The 21,778-nt window shown below is 55.4% G+C and overlaps 2 protein-coding genes across 2 annotated transcripts; one reads left to right on the top strand and one right to left on the bottom strand.

Moving 5' to 3' along the window:
• Positions 1-1,576: 1,576 nt before the first annotated feature.
• Positions 1,577-7,928, bottom strand: LOC131561750 (cytochrome P450 1A5-like). The gene is made up of 7 exons (XM_058811127.1): positions 7,789-7,928; positions 5,833-6,712; positions 5,040-5,166; positions 3,859-3,948; positions 3,658-3,781; positions 2,958-3,044; positions 1,577-2,067 (listed from the first exon to the last, which is right to left on the bottom strand). Exons 2-7 carry the CDS (start codon positions 6,667-6,669, stop codon positions 1,761-1,763), a joined length of 1,572 nt encoding a protein of 523 aa, XP_058667110.1. The 5' UTR covers positions 6,670-6,712; positions 7,789-7,928; the 3' UTR covers positions 1,577-1,760.
• Positions 7,929-10,889: 2,961 nt separating this feature from the next.
• Positions 10,890-21,125, top strand: LOC131561708 (cytochrome P450 1A4-like). The gene is made up of 7 exons (XM_058811079.1): positions 10,890-11,023; positions 13,457-14,336; positions 15,066-15,192; positions 15,417-15,506; positions 15,584-15,707; positions 16,119-16,205; positions 19,899-21,125. Exons 1-7 carry the CDS (start codon positions 10,890-10,892, stop codon positions 20,203-20,205), a joined length of 1,749 nt encoding a protein of 582 aa, XP_058667062.1. The 3' UTR covers positions 20,206-21,125.
• Positions 21,126-21,778: the final 653 nt, after the last annotated feature.

Raw genomic sequence — 21,778 nt, 5'->3', positions numbered from 1 at the left:
TCCAGTGGATGATAACACCTTCTCCTGTAGGAAGGGAATGATGGCTTTGGGATGCTCCTCATGGGAAGTGGGTTTGGGATTTTGGTGCCTTGATCTGTAGGATATCCCTTGTGGAAGTGGGTTTGGGACTCTAGTGCATTGACCTGTGGGATGTCCCCTGTGGGAAGTGGGTTTGGGATTTTGGTGCATTGACCTGTGGGATGTCCCCTGTGGGAAGTGGGTTTGGGACCTGTGGTCCTTGTCATAGTTGGTGGAGCTGTTATTTGGCTGGTAAACCTCATGGGTTGTCCTAAAGCATCCTTCCATGTTTTTTCCAGTTCCTTTGGTAGCCCACAGCAGGTTTGGATCTTCCTCTCCAGTGTTTTTCCCACAACATTGGGATCATGACATCAAGTGGGGAAGACAAAGCTGGTGTGATGCCAACAGCTGCTTGTGCTGGCTCAAAGAATTTGGGTGGCTCTGAGGCTGTGTCACCTCAGTGTTCCACCACAAACTGGTGACCAAGCAGGGCCTGGACACACAGAGTCACTGCTTTTCCTTCAGGCTGCTTTGGCAGGTCTGGACAAGCCAGGATCTCCCCGAATTCTTGGGCAATCGGCTTCCCCGTTCTCTTCCCCACCGCGCTTTCATCTCTGCCTCTTCTGGGAAGCTTTTGTGCAATGCCTGATGAGTGATTGGCATTTGGACACGGCAGGAGCTCTGGCTGCAGCCCCGCTGCTCGGGGTCTGGGGCCGTGGGGGCAGAACCCTCCCCTGGCATGGGTGCAGGACAGAGCGTGCTGCCCCGGGGTGGTGCCTGTCCCCGTGTCATCCCTGCTGCCAGGTGCTGGGGCTGGCTGCGGTGGCTTTGCGTGCAAAGCTGGGGAAAAGGAGGCATCTGGCTCTGCTGGCATGGGCTGACTGGCAGCCAATGTAAACTCTTGGGTTTGAGCTGGAGCAATTCCTGGGTGTCATTATTTTCCTGCCGTGAAAACACCTTTGTTCCAGCCCGGAACAGCAGCAGTTTGGCTTTCCCAGCAGCCAGGGCTGAAGGTGTCCTTCCTTGTGTCCTCCCTTGTGTCTTCCCTTGTGTCCTTCCTTTTATCCTTCCTTGTGTCCTTCCTTGTGCCCTCCCTTGTCTATTCCCTTGTGCCCTTTCTTGTATCCTTCCTTGTGTCCTTCCTTATGTCCTTTCTTGTGTACTCCCTTGTGTTTCTCTTTGTGCCCTTCCTTGTGTCCTTCTTTGTGTCCTCCCTTGTGTCTTCCAGGGACACCACCGACCATGGTGGAGGAGGTGTATGAAGGCTCAAGTTGCCTCAGGGGAGGCTTAGATATTGGGAAAATTTCTTGACCATGAAGGTGGTCAGTGGTGGAGTCGCCATCCCTGGGGGTGTCAAAACATGTGGCACATGGGGACATGGGTTAGTGGTGGCCTTGGCACTGCTGGGCTTGATGGTGATAAAGCCTTTTCCAACCTAAACGATCCCATAATTCTGTAATTCTGATGGGGGATGTGGGGTTATGCCATGGGTTGGCTGTCCTGCATCCATCAGAGAGCGACTCCCTGAGGAAAATATCCAAGACTGGGTGTGGTGGAATAGCGAACATTTAATGGAATATCCAACACTAGAAACACCAGGAAATAAAACAGGCAACAACTGCTACAAAACAAAGCAGATAAAGCAGAAGTCCTGATGGTTTCAGTTTATCCCATAACCCCACAAAGTTGTTCCAGACTCAGGTCTGCTGACAGGACACCCTGGAGATGTCTGCTCCCGCTGCTCAGCTCCTGCCCTTGGTGGGAAAGCGCTGCCTGACCTGGAAGTGCTCACACCTCTTGTGCTTCAGGGACAGTCCGTAGAGTGGGGTCATGTCCATGCTGCCGCCCTCGCAGATGCTGAACTCCAGCTGCTGCAGCAGCGTGGCCAGGAAGAGGAACACCTGCCAGCGGGCAATGTTCTCCCCGATGCACCTCCTCTTCCCCAGGCCAAACACCAGCACCTTCTCCCCGTCCTCTTTGTTCACCTTGGTCCCGTCAGCGCTGAGGAAACGATCGGGGTTGAAGGTTTCTGGGTCCTTCCAAAGCTTCCTGGAAGGGAGAACATCGGGTATTGAGATGGTTTCTCCTGGGCATGGGTGTCAGGGGGACACTTGAAGGTGGTGCTCCAGATTGCAAGATGTTTTCCATTACCATCTGCATGGCAGATTATCTTTGTCAAGTGGGCAGTTGGCCTTATCTCTCTCTTTGAGTGACCACATTCACACCTCCCTCTGGAGGGGACATCTGCTGATAACAGCTATTGAATGTCACTGCATGGCTGATAAGAACTACAGCATTCCATTGGGAGATGTGAGCCCAGAGGGAGGAGCCAAGCATTGCTACCCAGATATAATCCAGAGGTTTTGAGACACCAGCACGGCTTTCTCCACGGGATTCCCCAGAGGAGCAGCAGCTGCCTCTCCTTCCACTGGATCTTCAGAGGAAGAATACATCCTGCTCTACAGATCCCTGCTCCACCAGAACCACCCCTGACACTGCAGGAGGGCTGTAGCCACAATTCCAGTGGGACTTCCACCAACACCCTGACCCACAGGGTGTCAGGTTGGGTTCTGACTCTGTCAGTGTTGTTCTAGTGCACTGCACTGTTTATTTTATCCTTTTATTTGTTTTTCTTTCCCTATTAAATAACTGTTATTTCCTGCTCCCATATTTTTGCCTGAGAGCCCCTTAATTCAAAATTTATAGCAATTGGGAGGGGTGGGGAGGGTTCACATTCTCCATTTCAGGGGAGGCTCCTGCCTTCCTCAGCAGACTCCTGCCTTTCCAAACCAAGAGAGGTGGGAACTGTTGGGAAGAACATCCCTGATGGTTTGGCACCAGGAGGGGTCCTGTTTGTCACTGCAGGAGGGGCCCTGTTTTCCAGCACAGGAAAGGACCTGTTTGCCAGCACTGGAGGGTTTGTGCCTCACGGTACTCACTCATCGTGGTTCACCTGCCACTGGTTGACGAACACGCAGCGATCCTTCGGGATGAAGTAGCCGTTCAACACCGTGTCCTTGGTGGTGCTGGGGAGAGAAAAGATGGAGAGCAGGTTCTTCTGCATCCTCAGGGGACTGGCAGGCTGCTCCTGAAGGGTGTGACCCAAAGGGGTGGTTTTGTGAGGACACTTGTGTCCTCCACGAGCTGTAACATGGTGCCTCAAGGCCACCTCGTCCCTGGAGCAGCTGTGCCAGCCCACCACTGTTCAGCACCGTCACTTTTGTTGTGCTGAAGGGAACATGGGGGGAAAGAGAAGTTAGAGGAGACCCACAGCTCCTGACAAGCCAAAGCCCAGGGAGTCCTGCAGGGGTTTCATCTTCAAAGCCCTCTTTCTGCCCTTAGGACTGGCTAGGAAATACCCCAGATTGTATTCGGGAGGTTTAAGAGTCTTGGCTTCTCTTTCCTCCACCAGAAAAATTCCAGTCTCACTTCACAGCTCATTCCAGATCAGTTGTGATGTGGTTCCTCCCAAGGCAGGAAAGAAAATACAAACCCAGGGGTGTTCTGCCAGCAAAGGTTTGTGGGGTGAAACCACCCTCAAAACAAAGCATCCAACCCCATAAGGGCAACAAGCTGGAATATTTCCCCCTCACAGCCGTCAAAAACCCCAAAGAAGGTGTTGGGCGTCCCAGCCCGTACCTGTGAGGGATGGTGAAGGGCAGGAAGGAGGAATGCCTGAACATCTCCAGGATGAAGGCCTCCGTGTAGGGCAGCGTGCCCCGGTCCGAGAGGCGCGGCCGCCGCTCGCGCCCGATGGTGCGGTCTGGGGAGGGGGACAGGACAGGGTCAGCACCAGGGCTGAGCAAAGAGAGCCCAGAGGGATGTGGGGCAGGCACTCACCCAGCTCCTCGTGGATCTTCTTCTGGATGTTGGGGTTCGTCACAAGGTACAGGAGGCTCCAGGACAGGGCTGTGGTTACGGTGTCGAAGCCTGGGCAGAGAGGATGGGGTGTGGGTGAGCTCAGCACAGCTCCTGTCGGGACCCAGAACATCCCTCTGGCTGCCCTGGATGGCTCGAGACCCTGGCAGGGGGCTCAGAGGCCTTGGCACAGAGTCAAACACACCTGTGCCTTTGATTTTAGCCCATGGAAACAATTACCAACTTTGTGTGAAGATTTGCAAGCCACAAGAGTTTGAGTAGAATGACAGTGAATTTGTCACAGGGTGAAAATGGAGAATTTTGGGGTTTTAGAATGGGGTTTCAAGAAGCAAGATGGAGGAATCTGGGTGTGTCCTGTCTACTTCTTCTTCTTCTTGTCTTCCATCTTCTGCTGTCATGTTGGCACTTTTGGATTGGTTTAGGATAGAGACAGACTGTCTAACATAGGTGATAGGTATTGGAAAATTATTGTAAATAAAGTACAGGTAGTTCTTAGTATAAAAAGGGAACACCACCACAAGGGCTGTCACTGTGCCACAACCCGACCTGCTGGACAGACTTTAGCAGGTCCGAAAAAGAATGTATTAGATAAGAGAAAATAAACAACCTTGAAAAGCAGAGCCGAGGAATCTTGACTTCTCCGATAGTTTGGGGCTGGGTAAAAAGACTTTTAATACTTCAGGAGCCATTCTAGCAACACATAACCTGAGAAGCACCCACCCTGGCCTGAGGGCTGACCATCTCACAGGGCAGTCGGGGCTGGCTGAGGAGGCCAGGGACATCCTGGACATGCAGCAGGGCTTGGGGCTTTATTCTGCCATAACAAACTTTGCTAAAATATCCTGTTCTCTCAGCCTGTCCCGCTCCTGGGTTGTGTCAGGTTTGTACAGCTTCTCCAGAACTGGGGGAATTTCCACAGAGAGGTGAATCAGCCCACAGACATATCCCTCAGCCAGAAAAAACCACTCTAAATGGTGAGGTTCAGCCGAGCTATATAACCCATGCCCTTCACTTTTCCAGAGCAGGAGGGCGAGAGCTTAGACCCAAACCAGCTCCCTGCTGTTGGACAAGGAAGGGTCAGGCAGGAGGAGCTGGAGAAGACCTGAGAGCATCTGCCAGAGCTGAGGAAAGGTGAAGGCTACCTGCTCCAAAGAGGTCGTTCACGAGGTTGACGATCTTCTCCTTGGGGATCTGCGTGGCCGTGTTGGTTCCCAGTTTTTTGTCCAGGCACTGCTCAATGAGGGAGTCCGTGATGTCCCGGATGTTGTTCTGAGAGGAAGAGGAGGCAAGGTCATGGAGCAGGGCTGCAGAGGGGTGGGTGCTCCTGGGCAGCCCCACAGCGTGCTGGGGTAACCTGGGGCCACACGAGCTCTGGGGAGCACCATCCCTCAGCTCCTGTGGTCCCTGTGGAAACAAGGAGAGGGTTCTCCAAGGAACTCGAGGTTCAACCACCAGACTGGCCACATCACACAGGGAATGGAGGAGACACTGAGAGGCTCGTGAAGCTGAGTCTGGGAAGGTTTGGGTGGGACATCAGGAAAAGGTACAAGGATACCAGGAAGCAAAACAGGCAATGATTGCTACAAAATGAAGCGGATAAAACAGAAGTCCCGACAGTTTCTATTTATCCCATCACCTCACCAGAGGGTGGTGAGGCTCTGCCCAGGCTCCCCAGGAAATTGGCACAGCCTCAAGGCTGCCAGAGCTCCAGGAGAGTTTGGACAACACTCTCAGGGATGTTGGGGTGTGTGTGCAGGGCCAGGAGCAGGATTGGATGATCCATGTGTGAGCCAACTCACGATATTCCATGATTCTACAATTCTCTATGATTTTGTGAGGAGGAGGAGGACTGGGGAGAGACAATGGCTGCCAGAACACAAACACCTCGCTGACAGAGAGGGGAGGAGAGCAGGGGCAGGTCCTGCCAGCTCTCACCTCATCGTAGCTCTCGTAGTGCTCCTTGACCCTCTTCTGCAGGAAGCTGAGGAGGTACCTGTTGAAGTCAATGAAGAGCTTCATGCTGCGGCTGGGCAGGTAGCGGAGCAGGGGGATGAAGTCGGCGGGGTTGCCAGCAGCAGTGACAGCAGTGAACTCCTCCGTGGAATTCACCAGCCTGAGCAGCTCCTGGTCCTCGTGCTCGTAGCGCTTGCCAAAGCACATGGCGCAGATGACGTTGGCCACCGACACCACCAGGTACCGGTAGGGCTCAAACCTCTTGTGCTCCTCCATGACCTGCAGGAACTTGGTGACCAGGTACTCGGCCTCCTTGGAGACGTGCTCCTCCAGCAGGCAGCCGCAGGACGACGTGGGGCTGGGCGCGACGGAGAAGCTCTTCAGGGCGCTCTGGGCCAGCCTCCTGCGCGCTTTCCACACCTCCCCGGAGTCGGGGCTGAACGTCAGGCTCTGCCCGTCCGCGACGAAGCGAAAGCTGTAGAGGTCTGGTCGGCCCATGAAGTCCTCTCCTTGCTTGACCAGCGCTTGGCGGATGGTGTCCAGCCCGCTGAGCACCAGCACGGGCCGTGTCCCGATGCGCACCTCCATCACGTCCCCGTAGCGCCGGCTCAGCCGCGTCAGCGCCAGGTGCGCGTCCGTGCGCAGCTCCAGCACGTTGCCCAGCACGGGAAAGCCCCGCGGGCCCGGCGGCCGCCGCAGCCCCGCGGGCACGGCCGCCCGCAGCCGCTGCACCAGCAGCAGCAGCACCGCGCACAACGCGGCGGCCGCCAGCAGCGCCTCGCTGGCCGACACCGCCACGGGGCTCCCCAGCGGCCACATGGCAGCAGAGCTCGCTGTCACCGCCGCCTCCGCACGGACAGCCCTAAGGGAGGGAGCGCAGTGAGGGAGAGCCGGAGCAGCGAGGGAATGAGCGCTGGAGGGGGGGGACAGGGACAGGGAGTGACAGCCCCATAGCAGCCCAGGGGATGGAGCTGCCTTTGCAGCACACGCTGGAGTTCTGTGAATGGTCCAAACACACCCAACCATCCCTTAACGGGGACCTCAACCCATCAGAGACTTTGCAGCACTCCTTTCCCTGTACCAGACCCTTAGACTGGCACACAGAACCCTCAGGAATAAACCAAAGGTGGGTTAGGAGCTGGGGCTGGTCTCTGGGCTGAGATACTTGCGGGTGTTCCTGACTCTGGGACAGGGAGCGACAGCCCCATAGCAGCTAAGGGGATGGAGCTGCCCCTGCAGCCCCGGTGTCACAGGCTGGAGATCTGTGAATGGTCCAAAGGCACCCACTCATCCCTTAAGCGGCTCCTCAACCCATCAGAGACTTTGCAGCACCCCTTTCCTTGCAGAATGGCATGCAGAACCCTTTGGAGTAAACCAAAGGTGGGTGAGGAGCTGGGGCTGGTCTCTGGGCTGAGACACCTGCAGGTGCTCCTGACAGGGACAGGGAGTGACAGCCCCATAGCAGCTCAGGGGATGGAGCTGCCCCTGCAGCGCTGAGGGTTTCCAGCAGCACACGCTGGAGATCTGTGAAGGCTCCAAACACACTCACCCATCCCTTAAGGCGGTCCTCAACCCGTCAGAGATTTTGTGGCACCCCTTTCCCCACAGAAAACCCAAACCCCCACTGGCACAGCCGTGGCTCCTGCCCAGGCAAGGCAGTCCTGTAAAACACGGCATGGAAAACTGCAGCTCAGCAAATCCCAGGGAAGCAGAGGAACAGCAGCTGCTCTGTGAATGTGGTTCCAGGACCACCAAACCCATCAGGAGTCACAGCCAGGAGGATGGATCTGCTGGCCACAGTATTGGGGACTTGGGGATGTTACAGAGCTGCTCTGTGAGAACACACAGCTCACTGGGTGAGCAGAGGCACCTAAATGTCACCTTCCTGGTTCTATACCCACGTTCAAACCCTCCCAAAACACAGAAGCTGTCTCCTACCTGGTTGGTTTTACTGCCTAAGGCTCCCAGCAGGGATTGGCACCAGGAGCAGGGAGAATCCTCCTCTGTCTCCTCAACCACCTTCTCCTGTCACCTCGTTCTCCTCTGCCTGGTCCTTCTCCTCCTGCCACCAGGGTGTCCACAGCTGTCTAATCTCTGCACTCACTGCACCACTGGGTATTTATCTCCCTCCTCCCGCGGCAAAAGCCCTTGGCAGTAGCTACCCATTAACAAATGGTGCTGACCCTGCCTGGACCCTGCCCAAGAAGCCAGGGAAGGGCCTTTCTCCCCTCCAGCAAGCTCTAGGGCATGAAGGGTGACTTCTCCTCCTGGGCTGGGCCCTGGAGCCTGCTGCGGGGAGGCAGAAGGGGGTCCCTAAGCCCTGCCTTGGGGAGGATGTAGAACATGTTGTCAGCATTGCTTGCCTGTGGAACGTGGGTGCCAGCATTTCCCCAAAAAAGCTTTTCTGGGCTGGCCAGGCTGTTCCCAGCAGCCTGAGAGGGCTGTCACCTCCATGGCCACTCCGGGAGCTGCAGGCTGTGAGCGAGGGGACACGTTGGTGACATTCCCCATCCATCCCTGGGGAACGATGCAGCAGGTCCTCTGTCCCGGGAGCAGTGGCAGCAGGATCCTCCGGGCCAGGGGCAGAGCCAGGCTCAGGTTAACGATTGGCCAGGTTTGCGTGAGAAGGCGGCTGGCTCGCTTCCCCCGGCTCCTCGGGGCAAACAGGCAGCGAGGAGGAGGAGGAGGAGTGGCGGGGCAGAGGGGAGGAGGTGAGCCCGGCAGATAGGAGAGGTGAAGGGGCAGAAAGGGGCAAGGCTGGGGCAGCTCATCCCATAAACATTGGGTGACACCCAGCAGGGAAATGCTCGTGCCAGCGGGGCTGCTGCTCCAGGCGGGGCAAAATTCAGGGGAGTTTGGGAAGTGCATCTGGGATGAGCAGGAATGAGCCAGAGCTCGGGAATTTGGCACGAAGTTTCCTTCAATCTTCGAAAATTCCAAGGGGAATTTGGCCCAGGTAAAAGCTGAGCTAATATTTAATAAAGGCTTTCAACATCTGGTCTAATCAGGCTCGTTAATAGCAATGAGGCCGTTCATTAATGTTTGGCAAGAACAATTACAAAACCCCGGCTGCTAATATTCCTGCTGATAATTCCCGGGAATGCCGCAGCCCTCCTGGCCCCGGCAGGACTCTTGGGAATGCTGTTGGGGAGGGAGGCTGCAGGAGCAGGGCTCGTCCAGCAGGCTGGATCCTCCATCCCTACGGATCCACCCGGACCCATTGCATGGGGTGGGGTTGGGGGGCTGAGTGACCCCCCGCCCTCCCCAGCAGCATTTCAGACCTTGTGCTGATGCTGAACACATCCAATCCTCATCTATCGCATCCCAAAACTCTGGGAAAAGTGAGGAGAGTCCCGGAGAGGTTCCCCAGGACCCTCTTCCAGCCTGTCCCATCCCTCCCCGTGGCTGCCAAGCCGTGCGAGGGCAGGGTGCCACCTGATGAGAGCAGCGTTAACAGTTGCTGCCAGGCAGCCTCACACCGCAAAAACACCCCAAAAGCACCCTCAGCCCCGGCCGCCGCCCCTCGCTGAGCCCGCGGATCCCCAGGAACGCTGCCAGCCCCCTGTCCCTGCTGGGTGTCGCTGTCCCCTCCGTGTGTCACCACCCCGCGGCGCCGGGCTGTGCGTGCGGGGACAGGCGGCAGCGGCACGGTGACGGTGCCCGCAGGCACGCGTGGCACGGCGTGCGTGGCACCAGCCCGTGCCCACGCCCGAGGGACACGGAGGGGTTGGCAGCCCCGAGCCTGTCCCGCACACGGATGCGGCTCCGTGCGGGAGCGCTCGGACAGACACACAGAGCGTTGTGCCCGGTGTTGTACGAGCTGCCAGAGCCATCCCCGGCCGGGCTTTATGGACGCCCTGACAAGTGTCCCCAGCCGTGGGCACATTTGTGACATTTGTGGCCAGCAGCCCCGCACCGCTCCGTGTCACCTGGCGCTAAGACGGGACATTTCAGGTGGCGCTCTCCTGTCTCCTTCTCCTCGTGGCTGGAAAGGGCTGGGATGGCCGTGTCCTCTCGAGGGGACACAAGTGACATGGGCAGTGCCGTACCCTCGCAGGTGATGCAGCCTCCTGCGGCAGAGGGCACCGCTGTTGACACCGACGATTGTCCCCAGTGTTGGGGGCTCCCTCCAAGCTCCCCAGCCGGCAGCCAGCCGTGGGGGGAGCTGATGCTGAGCTGCTCCGGCGCCGCCCTGGCCCCGGGCCGGGCTCCTGGACGGGAGGCCACCGCCCTGGTCCTTTAAAAACCATTTCCCCCCCCACCCACCCGTAGCGTGACTGCGAGTGACCAGGACGGCCCTCCCGGGTCTGGCCGGAGCCCCTTCGCACGCGATGTCCCTAATGCCAGCCCTGGGACCCCCCGGCGGGGCGGGACCCCCGATCCCCCCTATCTGGCCTATCTCCCACCTCGTGGCGGCTGGGCTGGCAACAAGGGTGAGGGCGGAGGGGACAGATTTGGGGAGCGGGCTGGTGCCCCTTGTCCTCGCTGCAGGGCAGGACCTGGCCTGTCACCCCGCGGGGAGAGGGGCTGGGGGCTCCGAACTCTGCCCGAGCCCCCCTTCGGACCCCCGGCATCCACCACGGCTGCACCATCCGTGCCCGCCTCCCTCCGGCTGCACCCTGTGCCCCATGCTAGCCCCACCTCGCCCCTCGGGTGGCCCTGTCCCAGGGGACAGAGGTGACACAGGGCACTGCCGCTTCTCACGCGAACCTGGACAATCTTTAACCGGGCCGGGGCAGGCAGGGCCGTGACCCCCGGGGCTGCCCCGCCGCCCACGTCCCCGCGGGGTCCCTGCGGAGCTGTGTGGCGGTCCCGCAGCCCGAGGTGCGGGGACACGCGCGGAGCCGGTGGCCCCGCTCTGCTGCACCGGGCACAGCGGCGGCGGGACGGGGATGAGCGATGGCCGAACCCCGCGGCGAGCGGTCCGCGCTCATCCCCGCGTGTTCGCGGAGCCGAACCCGCCAGTCCCCCCCTCCCGGCCCGCACCGCGCCGCCCGGGGCGGGTTTCCCACGCTGCCGCTGTCCCCGCGGCTCCGGGAATGTGCCGCGGCTGCGGGCACCGGGGCTGGACGGAACCCTCTGGGTCTGGGGGCGAGCGGGGCAGCCCGGCCGGCCCCCGGGGGGATCCTGGGGAGCAGCGGGGCTCGAGACCGGCGCCTTTAAGATCCTGCCGGTAGCGTGACTGGAGTGACCGGGGCGGTGCGGGTTTGCCCAAACATCCCGCCCTCTTCGCACGCGATGCCCGCCCCGGGCTGGAACCCACGGGCGGCACCGACACCCCCGCACCCCACGCCACGACTTATCTGGACCCCCTCTCCCTTTCCGGACCCTCCCATGCCCGTCTCGCAGCCTCCCGCTAAGGGATGCGCAGGGAGCGGGCGTCCCGCACCCCACGCGTGGGGGGAGCCCCGGGGCAATGGGGGGAACCGGGGATTGGGGGGATGGGGGGGGGGGGGGGTCCGGGGTGTTCTTGGGGAGTTGGGGGTCACGTGACGGGAGGCGGTCTGGCCAATCAGCGCGCGGGGCGATGCATATAAAGCAGGAGCGGCGGGCAGAGGGCACCTGCCGCGGGACCGGGCCCCTCCCGCCGCTCCGCACCGTTCCTACCGAGGTGAGTACCGGAGAGCCCGCACCGCCATGGACTGGGACTGGCAGGGCTCTTCCAGCACCCCTGGGTGATGGACAGCCCCGCCGTGCGCTGTCCTACCTTTCCGATCCCAGGAGCATCCTCCCCCACCTGTTGGAAGGTGATTTTGGGGGGTCCTGGTGGTAACGCTCCCTTCGCGGGTCGTGGCGCTGCCGAGGGCTGGGAAGGGGTCCCGGCTGGGCTGCACCCGCTGCCTGCGAGGTCACCAGAGCCCCCCTGGAATCTCCCCCGTGGGTGCCTGTGGAACCCTGCCAAACCCGAGGGAAGGGGGGATTTAACAGCCAACCTCCTCCCAGCCCTGCTCGGGGCTTTCAGATAGATTTCTTCCTGTGAGGAGCAGAGAGGTGGGCTCGGTGATCCTTAGGAGTCCCTTCGAACTTCAGCGACTTTGTGATTCCATGGTTTGTGACAGAGCCGGGAGCGGGATGCACCCACCCCGCTGGCCCCCGCTGCAGGCAGGGTTATTTTTCATGCCATGGTTCGATCAGGGATGATCCCTGGCACTGCTCGGGAGTGCTGGCTCGGTGACTCAAATCAGGATCAGCTCTCCTCTAGCCGAGTGCTCTGGAAAAAAACTTTGAGGATGAAACAAAGGTCCTGTGGTTGAGAGCACCTTTGCTTCCCTGGCACGTAGACAAAAAGTTGGGCGACCTATTCCTTTCACTCCTGGCTGGCAAAACCCGTGCTTTTTAATGTGAGTGGTTTCCTAAAGTGTGGCAATTGTGGATCACAAGTGAAGCCCAGCTCTGCTCCTGTCTTGTGCTGTCACTGCTCAAAGTGTCTCAGCCCAGAGATCAGCCCCAGCTCCTAACCCATCTTTGCTCTCCTGAAGGTCTGCTGCGGGGAAAGGGATGCCACAAAGTCTATGATGGGCTGAGGTCAGCTTCTGTGTTTTGGGAGGGTTTGAACGTGGGTATAGGACCAGGAAGGTGACATTTAGGTGCCTCTGCTCACCCAGTGAGCTGTGTGTTCTCACAGAGCAGCTCTGTAACATCCCCAAGTCCCCAATACTGTGGCCAGCAGATCCATCCTCCTGGCTGTGACTCCTGATGGGTCTGGTAGTCCTGGAACCACATTCACGGAGCAGCTGCTGTTCCTCTGCTTCCCTGGGATTTGCTGAGCTGCAGTTTTCCATGCCTTGTTTTACAGGACTGCCTTGCCTGGGCAGGAGCCACGGCTGTGCCAGTGGGGGTTTGGGTTTTCTGTGGGGAAAGGGGTGCCACAAAATCTTTGATGGGTTGAGGCCCCCTTAAGGGATGGGTGAGTGTGTTTGGAGCCTTCACAGATCTCCAGCGTGTGCTGCTGGAAACCCTCAGCGCTGCAGGGGCAGCTCCATCCCCTGAGCTGCTATGGGGCTGTCACTCCCTGTCCCTGTCAGGAGCACCTGCAGGTGTCTCAGCCCAGAGACCAGCCCCAGCTCCTCACCCACCTTTGGTTTATTCCTGAGGGTTCTACAGTCTAAGGGTCTGGTGCAGGGAAAGGGGTGCTGCGAAATCACTGACGGGTTGAGATCCCCCTTAAGGGATGAGTGGGTGCCTTTGGGTCATTCACCGATCTCCAGCCTGTGCCACCGGGGCTGCAGGGGCAGCTCCATCCCCTGAGCTGCTATGGGGCTGTCACTCCCTGTCCCTGACAGGAACACCTGCAGATATCTCAGCCCAGAGACCAGCCCCAGCTCCTAACCCTGAGAGTTCTGCACCTGAGGGCTCTGCACACCACTCTAAAGGTCTGGTGCAGGGAAAGGGGTGCCGCAAAGTCTCTGACGGGTTGAGGTTCCCCTTAAGGGATGGGTGGGTGTGTTTGGACCGTTCACAGAACTCCAGCCTGTGCTGCCGGTGCTGCAGGAGCAGCTCCATCCCCTGGGCTGCTATGGGGCTGTCACTCCCTGTCCCTGTCCCCCCCCTCCAGCGCTCATTCCCTCGCTGCTCCGGCTCTCCCTCACTGCGCTCCCTCCCTTAGGGCTGTCCGTGCGGAGGCGGCGGTGACAGCGAGCTCTGCTGCCATGTGGCCGCTGGGGAGCCCCGTGGCGGTGTCGGCCAGCGAGGCGCTGCTGGCGGCCGCCGCGTTGTGCGCGGTGCTGCTGCTGCTGGTGCAGCGGCTGCGGGCGGCCGTGCCCGCGGGGCTGCGGCGGCCGCCGGGCCCGCGGGGCTTTCCCGTGCTGGGCAACGTGCTGGAGCTGCGCACGGACGCGCACCTGGCGCTGACGCGGCTGAGCCGGCGCTACGGGGACGTGATGGAGGTGCGCATCGGGACACGGCCCGTGCTGGTGCTCAGCGGGCTGGACACCATCCGCCAAGCGCTGGTCAAGCAAGGAGAGGACTTCATGGGCCGACCAGACCTCTACAGCTTTCACTACATCTCCAACGGGCAGAGCCTGGCGTTCAGCCCCGACTCCGGGGAGGTGTGGAAAGCGCGCAGGAGGCTGGCCCAGAGCGCCCTGAAGAGCTTCTCCGTCGCGCCCAGCCCCACGTCGTCCTGCGGCTGCCTGCTGGAGGAGCACGTCTCCAAGGAGGCCGAGTACCTGGTCACCAAGTTCCTGCAGGTCATGGAGGAGCAGAAGAGCTTTGACCTCAACCAGTACCTGGTGGTGTCGGTGGCCAACGTCATCTGCGCCATGTGCTTTGGCAAGCGCTACGAGCACGAGGACCAGGAGCTGCTCAGCGTGGTGAACCTCGGCAAAGAGTTTGGGGAGGTGGCTGGGGGCAGCCACCCCGCCGACTTCATCCCCCTGCTCCGCTACCTGCCCAGCCAAACCCTGGAGGCCTTCAAGGACATCAACCGGCGCTTCAACACCTTTGTGCAGAAAATTGTGCAGGAGCATTACAGCACCTTTGACAAGGTAAGGGCTCACATGCTCTTGGATGTGGGTGCAGATGCCTGCAAGTGTCCCCTTCTGGTGGTTTTTGGCTTCTTTTTTCTGCCTCTGTCGAGGTTGGGATTGAAGGTACTTGAGATGGTGGTTCACCTTCAGGCTCAGATGTTTATTATTTATTATCTATGTTACAGTCTCACAGCAGTGAGTTCTGCAGTCTTTCATTAACGAGGCACAAAATTATTAACTATCTCTTGTTACAAGGTCTTTTACGGCTAAACTCTTCAATTAAGATATGATACCTAATTACAAGATTGCCAATTACAAAATACCACCCAAACCCAGGAAGAAGAAGGAAGCAGGTAAAGAAGAACAACCAGCCCCCATCCTAAAATCTCCATCTTGCCCTATATTTATTGCTATATTCTAAAACCCCAAACTCTAAGTTTTCCACACTGTGACATTACACACTTCTAATCGACTACACACTTAGAACCAGAGCACACAGTCTCAAGCTGCACCAAGGGAAATTTAGGTTGGATATCAGGAAAAAGTGTTTTACAGAAAGAGTGATCAAGTTCTGGAATGGCTGCCCAGGGAGGAGGTGGAGTCCCCATCCCTGGGTGTGTTTAACACAGCCTGGATGTGGCACTGGGTGGTAGGGTTTAGGTGAGGTGTTGATGCTGGGTTGGATTGATGGTCTTGAAGGTCTCTTCCAACCTGGTCATTCTGTGAATTCTGTGCATTCTTCCCCAGGGTCACATCCGGGACATCACGGACTCGCTGATTCAGCACTGCCAGGAGAACAGTGCTGGGGAGGATGCCCACGTGAAGCTCTCAGATGAGAAGATCATCCACATCGTCAACGACCTCTTTGGGGCAGGTGGGAATGTTTCTGAGGGCAGCATTGGATCTTTGGGACATGAGGCTGGGTGGGGACATGGAGATGCTGGGTGGACACATGGTCACCTTTGGGTCTGTGGAGCTGCTCTTGGGTGCCCTCCTGAACACTTTTTTTGGGGAGCAAACATCTGGAGCAGTGGAATCTGAAACACCCACTCACCTGTCCTCTTGTGGTCTCTAAATGCCAACTCCACGCCCACCCAGGCTTTGACACTGTGACGACTGCCCTGTCCTGGAGCCTCATGTACGTTGCCTTGTACCCCGACGTCCAGAAAAAGATCCATGAGGAGCTGGGTGAGTCCCTGCCCCACATCCCTCTGGGCTCTCTGTGCTCAGCCCTGGTGCTGACCCTGTCCTGTCCCCCTCCCCAGACCGCACCATCGGGCGCGAGCGGCGGCCGCGCCTCTCGGACCGGGGCACGCTGCCCTACACGGAGGCCTTCATCCTGGAGATGTTCAGGCATTCCTCCTTCATGCCCTTCACCATCCCTCACAGGTACGGGCTGGGGCGCCCAACACCTTCTTTGGGGTTTTTGATGGCTGTGAGGGGGAAATATTCCAGCTTGTTGCCCTTATGGGGTTGGATGCTTTGTTTTGAGGGTGGTTTCACCCCACAAACCTTTGCTGGCAGAACACCCCTGGGTTTATATTTTCTTTCCTGCCTTGGGAGGAACCACATCACAACTGATCTGGAATGAGCTGTGAAGTGAGACTGGAATTTTTCTGGTGGAGGAAAGAGAAGCCAAGACTCTTAAACCTCCCGAATACAGTCTGGGGTATTTCCTAGCCAGTCCTAAGGGCACAAATAGGGCTTTGAAGATGAAAACCTTGCAGGACTCGCTGGGCTTTGGCTTGTCAGGAGCTGTGGGTTTTCTCTAACTCCTCTTTCCCCTCACGTTCCCTTCAGCACAACAAAAGCAACAGTGTTGAATGGCTACTACATCCCCAAGGACACCTGCGTGTTCATCAACCAGTGGCAAGTGAACCACGATGAGTGAGTATCCCAAACTCTCCCTGCTCATCCAGGCTGCTGTGGCTGCTCTTGGCATTCAGATCACTCTGATCCTCATTCCAAGAAATGACTGGATTGTGTACAAAAGGGCAGATTGGACCAAAACCGGTGTGGGTTTGATGCTGAGCCCAGCCTTGGCTCTGCTGGGCATGGAGCTGGTCCAGCTTGACTTGGCCCCCAGTTCAGCAGCTCCCCAGCACAAGGGATTACATAATTGATGTGCTGCTCAGGCTGCTGGGTAGTCAGGAATCAGAAAATCCTGCTGCCAAGCAGATCCTGTGATCTGAGCTCTGGATGTGCTCAATGGGAATTGCTCACTCCTGTTTTTAAGGGAGAAAAACGTGGTGATGTGACCTTGCTGAAGTCCACAGGCTCGTGTTGTGGTTGCTGATAATCAGCTTTGGGAATGATGGGGGGACTGGAAAGTAGAGCCCCATTCTGCCCCTCCTCTGCTTCCCAGCAGAGACATTCCAGCAGGGAGTCAGCTAAGGCTTGATACAGGAGGGGGTTCCCAGATGGGGTGGTTTGGATCAAAGCTCAAGATGTTTGTATCCAAACACCCCACCCAAGAGGCCAGAAACTTTCTGAAATCCCTCCTGCTCTTGCATGAGCGTGGGATGGGAGTGCTGTCCTTGGGGCAGAGAGGATTCCACATATCCCAGCAGAAATTCCCAGCTGAGACACTGTTAAATCCCACCTGGCGCCTCCCAGCAGCTGCACTGGGGCAAGTTGGGAAGTTCTGCTGAGAGGATTCAACACAGGAAACCCCCCTGGTCCCCATTTTCCCTGTTTGAAGGGCTGCTGGCAGATCCCAGTGCTGAAGCTGCAGGTTCTCTGGCTGCTGGGATTAAATGGATGGAATTAAATCCATCTCTGGTGTCTGCCTGGGCAAACACAGCCCTTGGCTGAGCTGATGGAGTCTGACATGAGTTGGTGCTGTAAATCAGGACCAGAGCTTGCCAAGGGTGTTTTTGGGTGCTGGAGTGAGGCAGTGCTGCAAATCTCCTCTCTGCCAGGAGAGGTTTTGTTCAGTGACCCCATTGCAGGGGGTCAGAGCCATCACAGTGCCAAGGGCTGGAACCCTCTGCTCTGGAGCTGGGATCTGGGACACCTCAGAGTCCCTGGCAGGGCCCGAAGGGGCTCCAGGGGAGCTGGAGAGGGACTGGAGACAAGGGATGGAGGGACAGGACACAGGGAATGGCTCCCACTGCCAGAGGGCAGGGATGGATGGGATGTTGGAAAGGAATTCTTCCCTGGGAGGGTGGGCAGGCCCTGGAATAGGAGAAGCTGTGGCTGCCCCTGGATCCCTGGCAGTGTCCAGGGCCAGGCTGGATGATGTATGGTCTCTACAAGCCAAGTCTCATAAACTCTTGGAGATCTACATCACACCCAAGATAGCTCAGCTACCTTAGAAGGCATAAAATGAGCAGGATGGCTTCTGTGGTAGTGTTGGAAACAGGAAAGTTTTAATAAAAGGCAAAATAACAAAACTCTTTACAGAGAAAAACCAAGCCAGGTGCAAGAGGTTCTTGCCCCTGGTAAAACACCCCACAAAAACAATTAGTTTCTTTGTTCTCTTCTTTTTCTAGTAAGCTGCTTAGGTGGTACTTTTGGCTCCTGTCCAATTTGTTATACTTAATTTTGAAGTGAAGTCCCCCAGGTCCTTCTTTGCTAATTGAGGACAGAAACTTCTGGGCTTTCTTCCTTTTTAAGGAGAAAAAGGATAGTTTGGTCCCTCTGTCAACAGAGGGCACATTCCTATAGCTGAACGGGGCTTGGAGCACCCTGGGATGGTGGAAGGTGTCCCTGCCATGGCAGGGGTGACACTGGACAAACTGTTACGTGACCCTGTTATAAATGAATATTTCAATTTAGTAATTAAGGAAATTTATTAAATAATCCAAGTATAAATTTGGAAAAAGCTACAGGCAATTTGACTCTGAGCCAGGTGATGAAAGGTGGGGAACCCAGGATTTGGCTTCTATTGCACCAAAGTCCCCATGGGTCTCCAAATGTCATTTCTAAGGGGTTTGTTTTATACAGTCTTTAGGGCTCTGGAAGGGGCTATTCTCTAGCATATTTTAGCATATCATTGTAGTTTTTTCTTTTTTACTGCCACGTTTCCCAGAACTGGCGGATAATTGCTGCAATCCTGTAAGTGGAAATCTTCTGGCATAAACTTCTGGCATCGAATATTATCTTATTGATGATGCCTATCAAATGCCTCCTGCTGGGATCTTGTCAGATGAAAAAAATCCCTTGAAATATCCATCTCTGGAGACAGTGTCTTCCTGGTGTTGGAATCTCCATGCTTAACACTTAGCCTATTACTGCTTGTTGCCTAACACTGGCTTTAGTACAAAACATACTGTGGTTTTAATTTCTTTGAGCACAAATTATTTTATAATATATCATATAATATATATAATATATTTTATATATATATATATATATGTATGTATATATATATATGTCTGTCTTGGTTTGGAAAGACTGGAGTCTGCTAAGGAAGGCAGGAGCCTCCCCTGAAATGGAGAATGTAAATCCTCCCTACTCCTCCATATTGTTATAAATTTTAAATTAAGGGGCTCTCAAGCAAAAAATATGGGACCAGGAAATAACAGTTCTTTAATAGGGAAGAAAAAAAAAGAATAAAATCAACAATGCAGTAAACTAAAACACCACAGACAGAGTCAGAATCCAGCCTGACACCCTGTTGGTCAGCGTGTTGGTGGCAGTCCCATTGGAAATGTGGCTGCAGCCCTCCTGCAGTGTCAGGGGTGGTTGTGTTGGAGCAAGGGGGATCCTGTAGAGAAGGATGCATTCTTCCTCTGAAGATCCAGTGGAAGGAGAGGCAGCTGCTGCTCCTCTGGGGAATCCCATGGAGAAAGCCGTGCTGGTGTCTCAAAACCTCTGGATTATATCTGGGTAGCAATGCTTGGCTCCTCCCTCTGGGCTCACATCTCCCAATGGGATGTTATAGTTCTTATCAGCCATGCTGTGACATTCAATAGCTGTTATCAGCAGATGTCTCCTCTGAGGGAGGAGTGGTTGTGGAAGAGATAAGGAAACTGCCCACTGAATAGAAGACAGCTGCCATACAGATGGCAAATAGAATACATCTTGCTTAGCAATCTGGAAAAACATATTATATATAATGTCTCTTATATATTATATTTTATTACATTATGTTACATTTTATTATAATATATTACATTTTATTTGAGGTTTTTTTTAAATTATTTTTTCTTTTTTAAGTTTTTAATCCCAAAGGGAGCTGTTTCTGGTCTTTCTCCTGTGTAAAGGCAGAAAGGTGGTGCCAAGCTTTGGATCAGTTCAGGGCTTTACCAAAAATCAGGAGTAGCTTTCTATCCCTGAAAAACTGGAATCAATATTATATATTTTTAGTATTTTGTTTTATTTTTAAAACTTATTGTACTTTAATTTTCTTTTTAAGTTTTATTTTAAATTTAAGTTTTATTTTTATTATATTTTAAAATAAATAATATATTATCATTTTATGTATACCATTATACTCTATTATACATTATAATATTATGTATATTATATTATATGTAATATACCACCGTAATATACCACCGTAATATACCACTGTAATATACCACCGTAATGATTATTCCACCCCTGTGACGGCGTGTCCCCTGTGTGTCGCAGGGCGCTGTGGAAGGAGCCCTCAGCCTTCAGGCCCGAGCGGTTCCTGAGCGCCTCAGGGACGGAGCTGAACCGCACCGAGGGTGAGAAGGTTCTGGCCTTCGGGCTGGGCCGGCGCCGCTGCCTCGGCGAGACCATCGGCCGCTGGGAGATCTTCCTCTTCCTCACCATGCTGCTGCAGCAGCTGCACTTCAGCCTGCGGCCCGGGGAGCCGGTGGACATCACCCCTCAGTACGGGCTGACCATGAAGTACAAGAAGTGTGAAGCCTTCCAGATCCAGCAGAGGTTCCCCGAGAGGAGCTCTCTGTGAGCTGCAGGAGAGGATTGGAGGCTCAGCCTCTCGCTGTGCATCCTCTGGAGGATGATTCCTCTCCTGGAAGGGCAGCTGGGCTTTGTGGGGCTCTTGCCAGCTCCATCAGCCCTTCCCACATGGATGATCCCCAGAGGTGTCATGGAGAGATGCACCCTGTGGTGGAGAGGGTGGGATGTGCTCCACCTGCCCTGGGCAGCTCCCTCCATCCAAACAGATAAAAACCTGCAGATTCTTCTCAGGGAATCCTGCCCAGCCTTATCCCATAGGGTGAAATCCTCTTTTCCAGCTCGTTGCCCCACTGGGAATGGATCCTTCCTGCTGCTTCAGAAAGGTTCTGGAGCCTTCAGCAGCACCCACCTCGAGGGGACCTATCCTGGGTGCACCCACACACCCAAATTCCTTGAATGTAAACTCATGGAGTGAATTCTTGAGTGTTCCTACTCATTTAAAAAAAAATTCACCATCCAGATTAATAAAACATCCACCCTATCCTGGGTTCACCCACACACCCAAATTCCTTGAATGTAAACTCATGGAGTGAATTCCTGAGTGTTCCTACTGATTTAAAAAAAAATCCACCAGCAGAGCCACTCACAAATTGAGATTTTAAATCAATCCCTACCATGAAAATCTTAAGGGACTGGGGAAAATGGACAGGGAACTGCAGGACACTCCAGCTTTCAGACTAACTATGCATTTGCTGCCTTTTTTAATATCAGGGTTGTTTTCTTTATCAAGCAATAGGTTTCTATATCCAGGTTAAGGAGTTTTCAGGATTGCAGGAGGTGCCTTTTGCTGCGTTCAGCTTTACCAGTGGGAAGGTGAAGCAAATGGAGCAGCAATTCCTGCCTGTTTGTACCTTTTTGGGATGGAAACCACACCATATTTCTAACCCAATAAATAATTACATGAGTGTCTTTTAAGTCTCTTTCTGATCTTATTCCACTGGAGTTTTTTTTTTTTGGCAGGGGGGAAAGCACTCTATGTCCCTCTATCATCCCTAAAAATGTGAGTTGGTGTGCTGGATTGGCTTTTTTCCTGTGGGAAATGAGAGGGCTGTGACTCCAGTGGCATTGGGGGAAGTTTTTAATCCCAAAGGGAGCTGATTCTGGTCTTTCTCCTGTGTAAAGGCAGAAAGGTGGTGCCAAGCTTTGGATCAGTTCAAGGCTTCACTAAAAATCAGGAGTAGCTTTCTATCCCTGAAAAACTGGAATCAGTGGGTCAAACCCAACCTTTCAGGGAGGCAACTGCGGGCAGATGTTTGATCCCCATCTCAGAGCACCATTAAATGCAAAGCTTTGCACACTTTCCCTTAAAAAACAAACAAAGAAAGGCAATAAACACGAATTTCCAATGGAAATATGAAGGGACTGTATGGAAAGTTGGGGTCTGTTCATCCCCAAGGGGGAGGGGGGGTCCCTGCAGGGATCAGCCTTCCAAAGTGCCCAGCCCCACCGGAGCATGGAGCTGTTGGTGATTTGGGTGTGGGGGTGTGGGAAGGAGAGCAGCTTTGGGAGGGGATGGAAGGGATGAAAAAGTGACAGAGGTGTGATGGAAATGGGATGGATGG

This window comes from Ammospiza caudacuta, chromosome 10, assembly GCF_027887145.1.
Source record: "Ammospiza caudacuta isolate bAmmCau1 chromosome 10, bAmmCau1.pri, whole genome shotgun sequence".
Classification (NCBI taxonomy): domain Eukaryota; kingdom Metazoa; phylum Chordata; class Aves; order Passeriformes; family Passerellidae; genus Ammospiza; species Ammospiza caudacuta.
The sequence above is the reverse complement of the archived record's forward strand: the minus strand, read 5'-3'. Positions and strand labels throughout refer to the sequence as shown.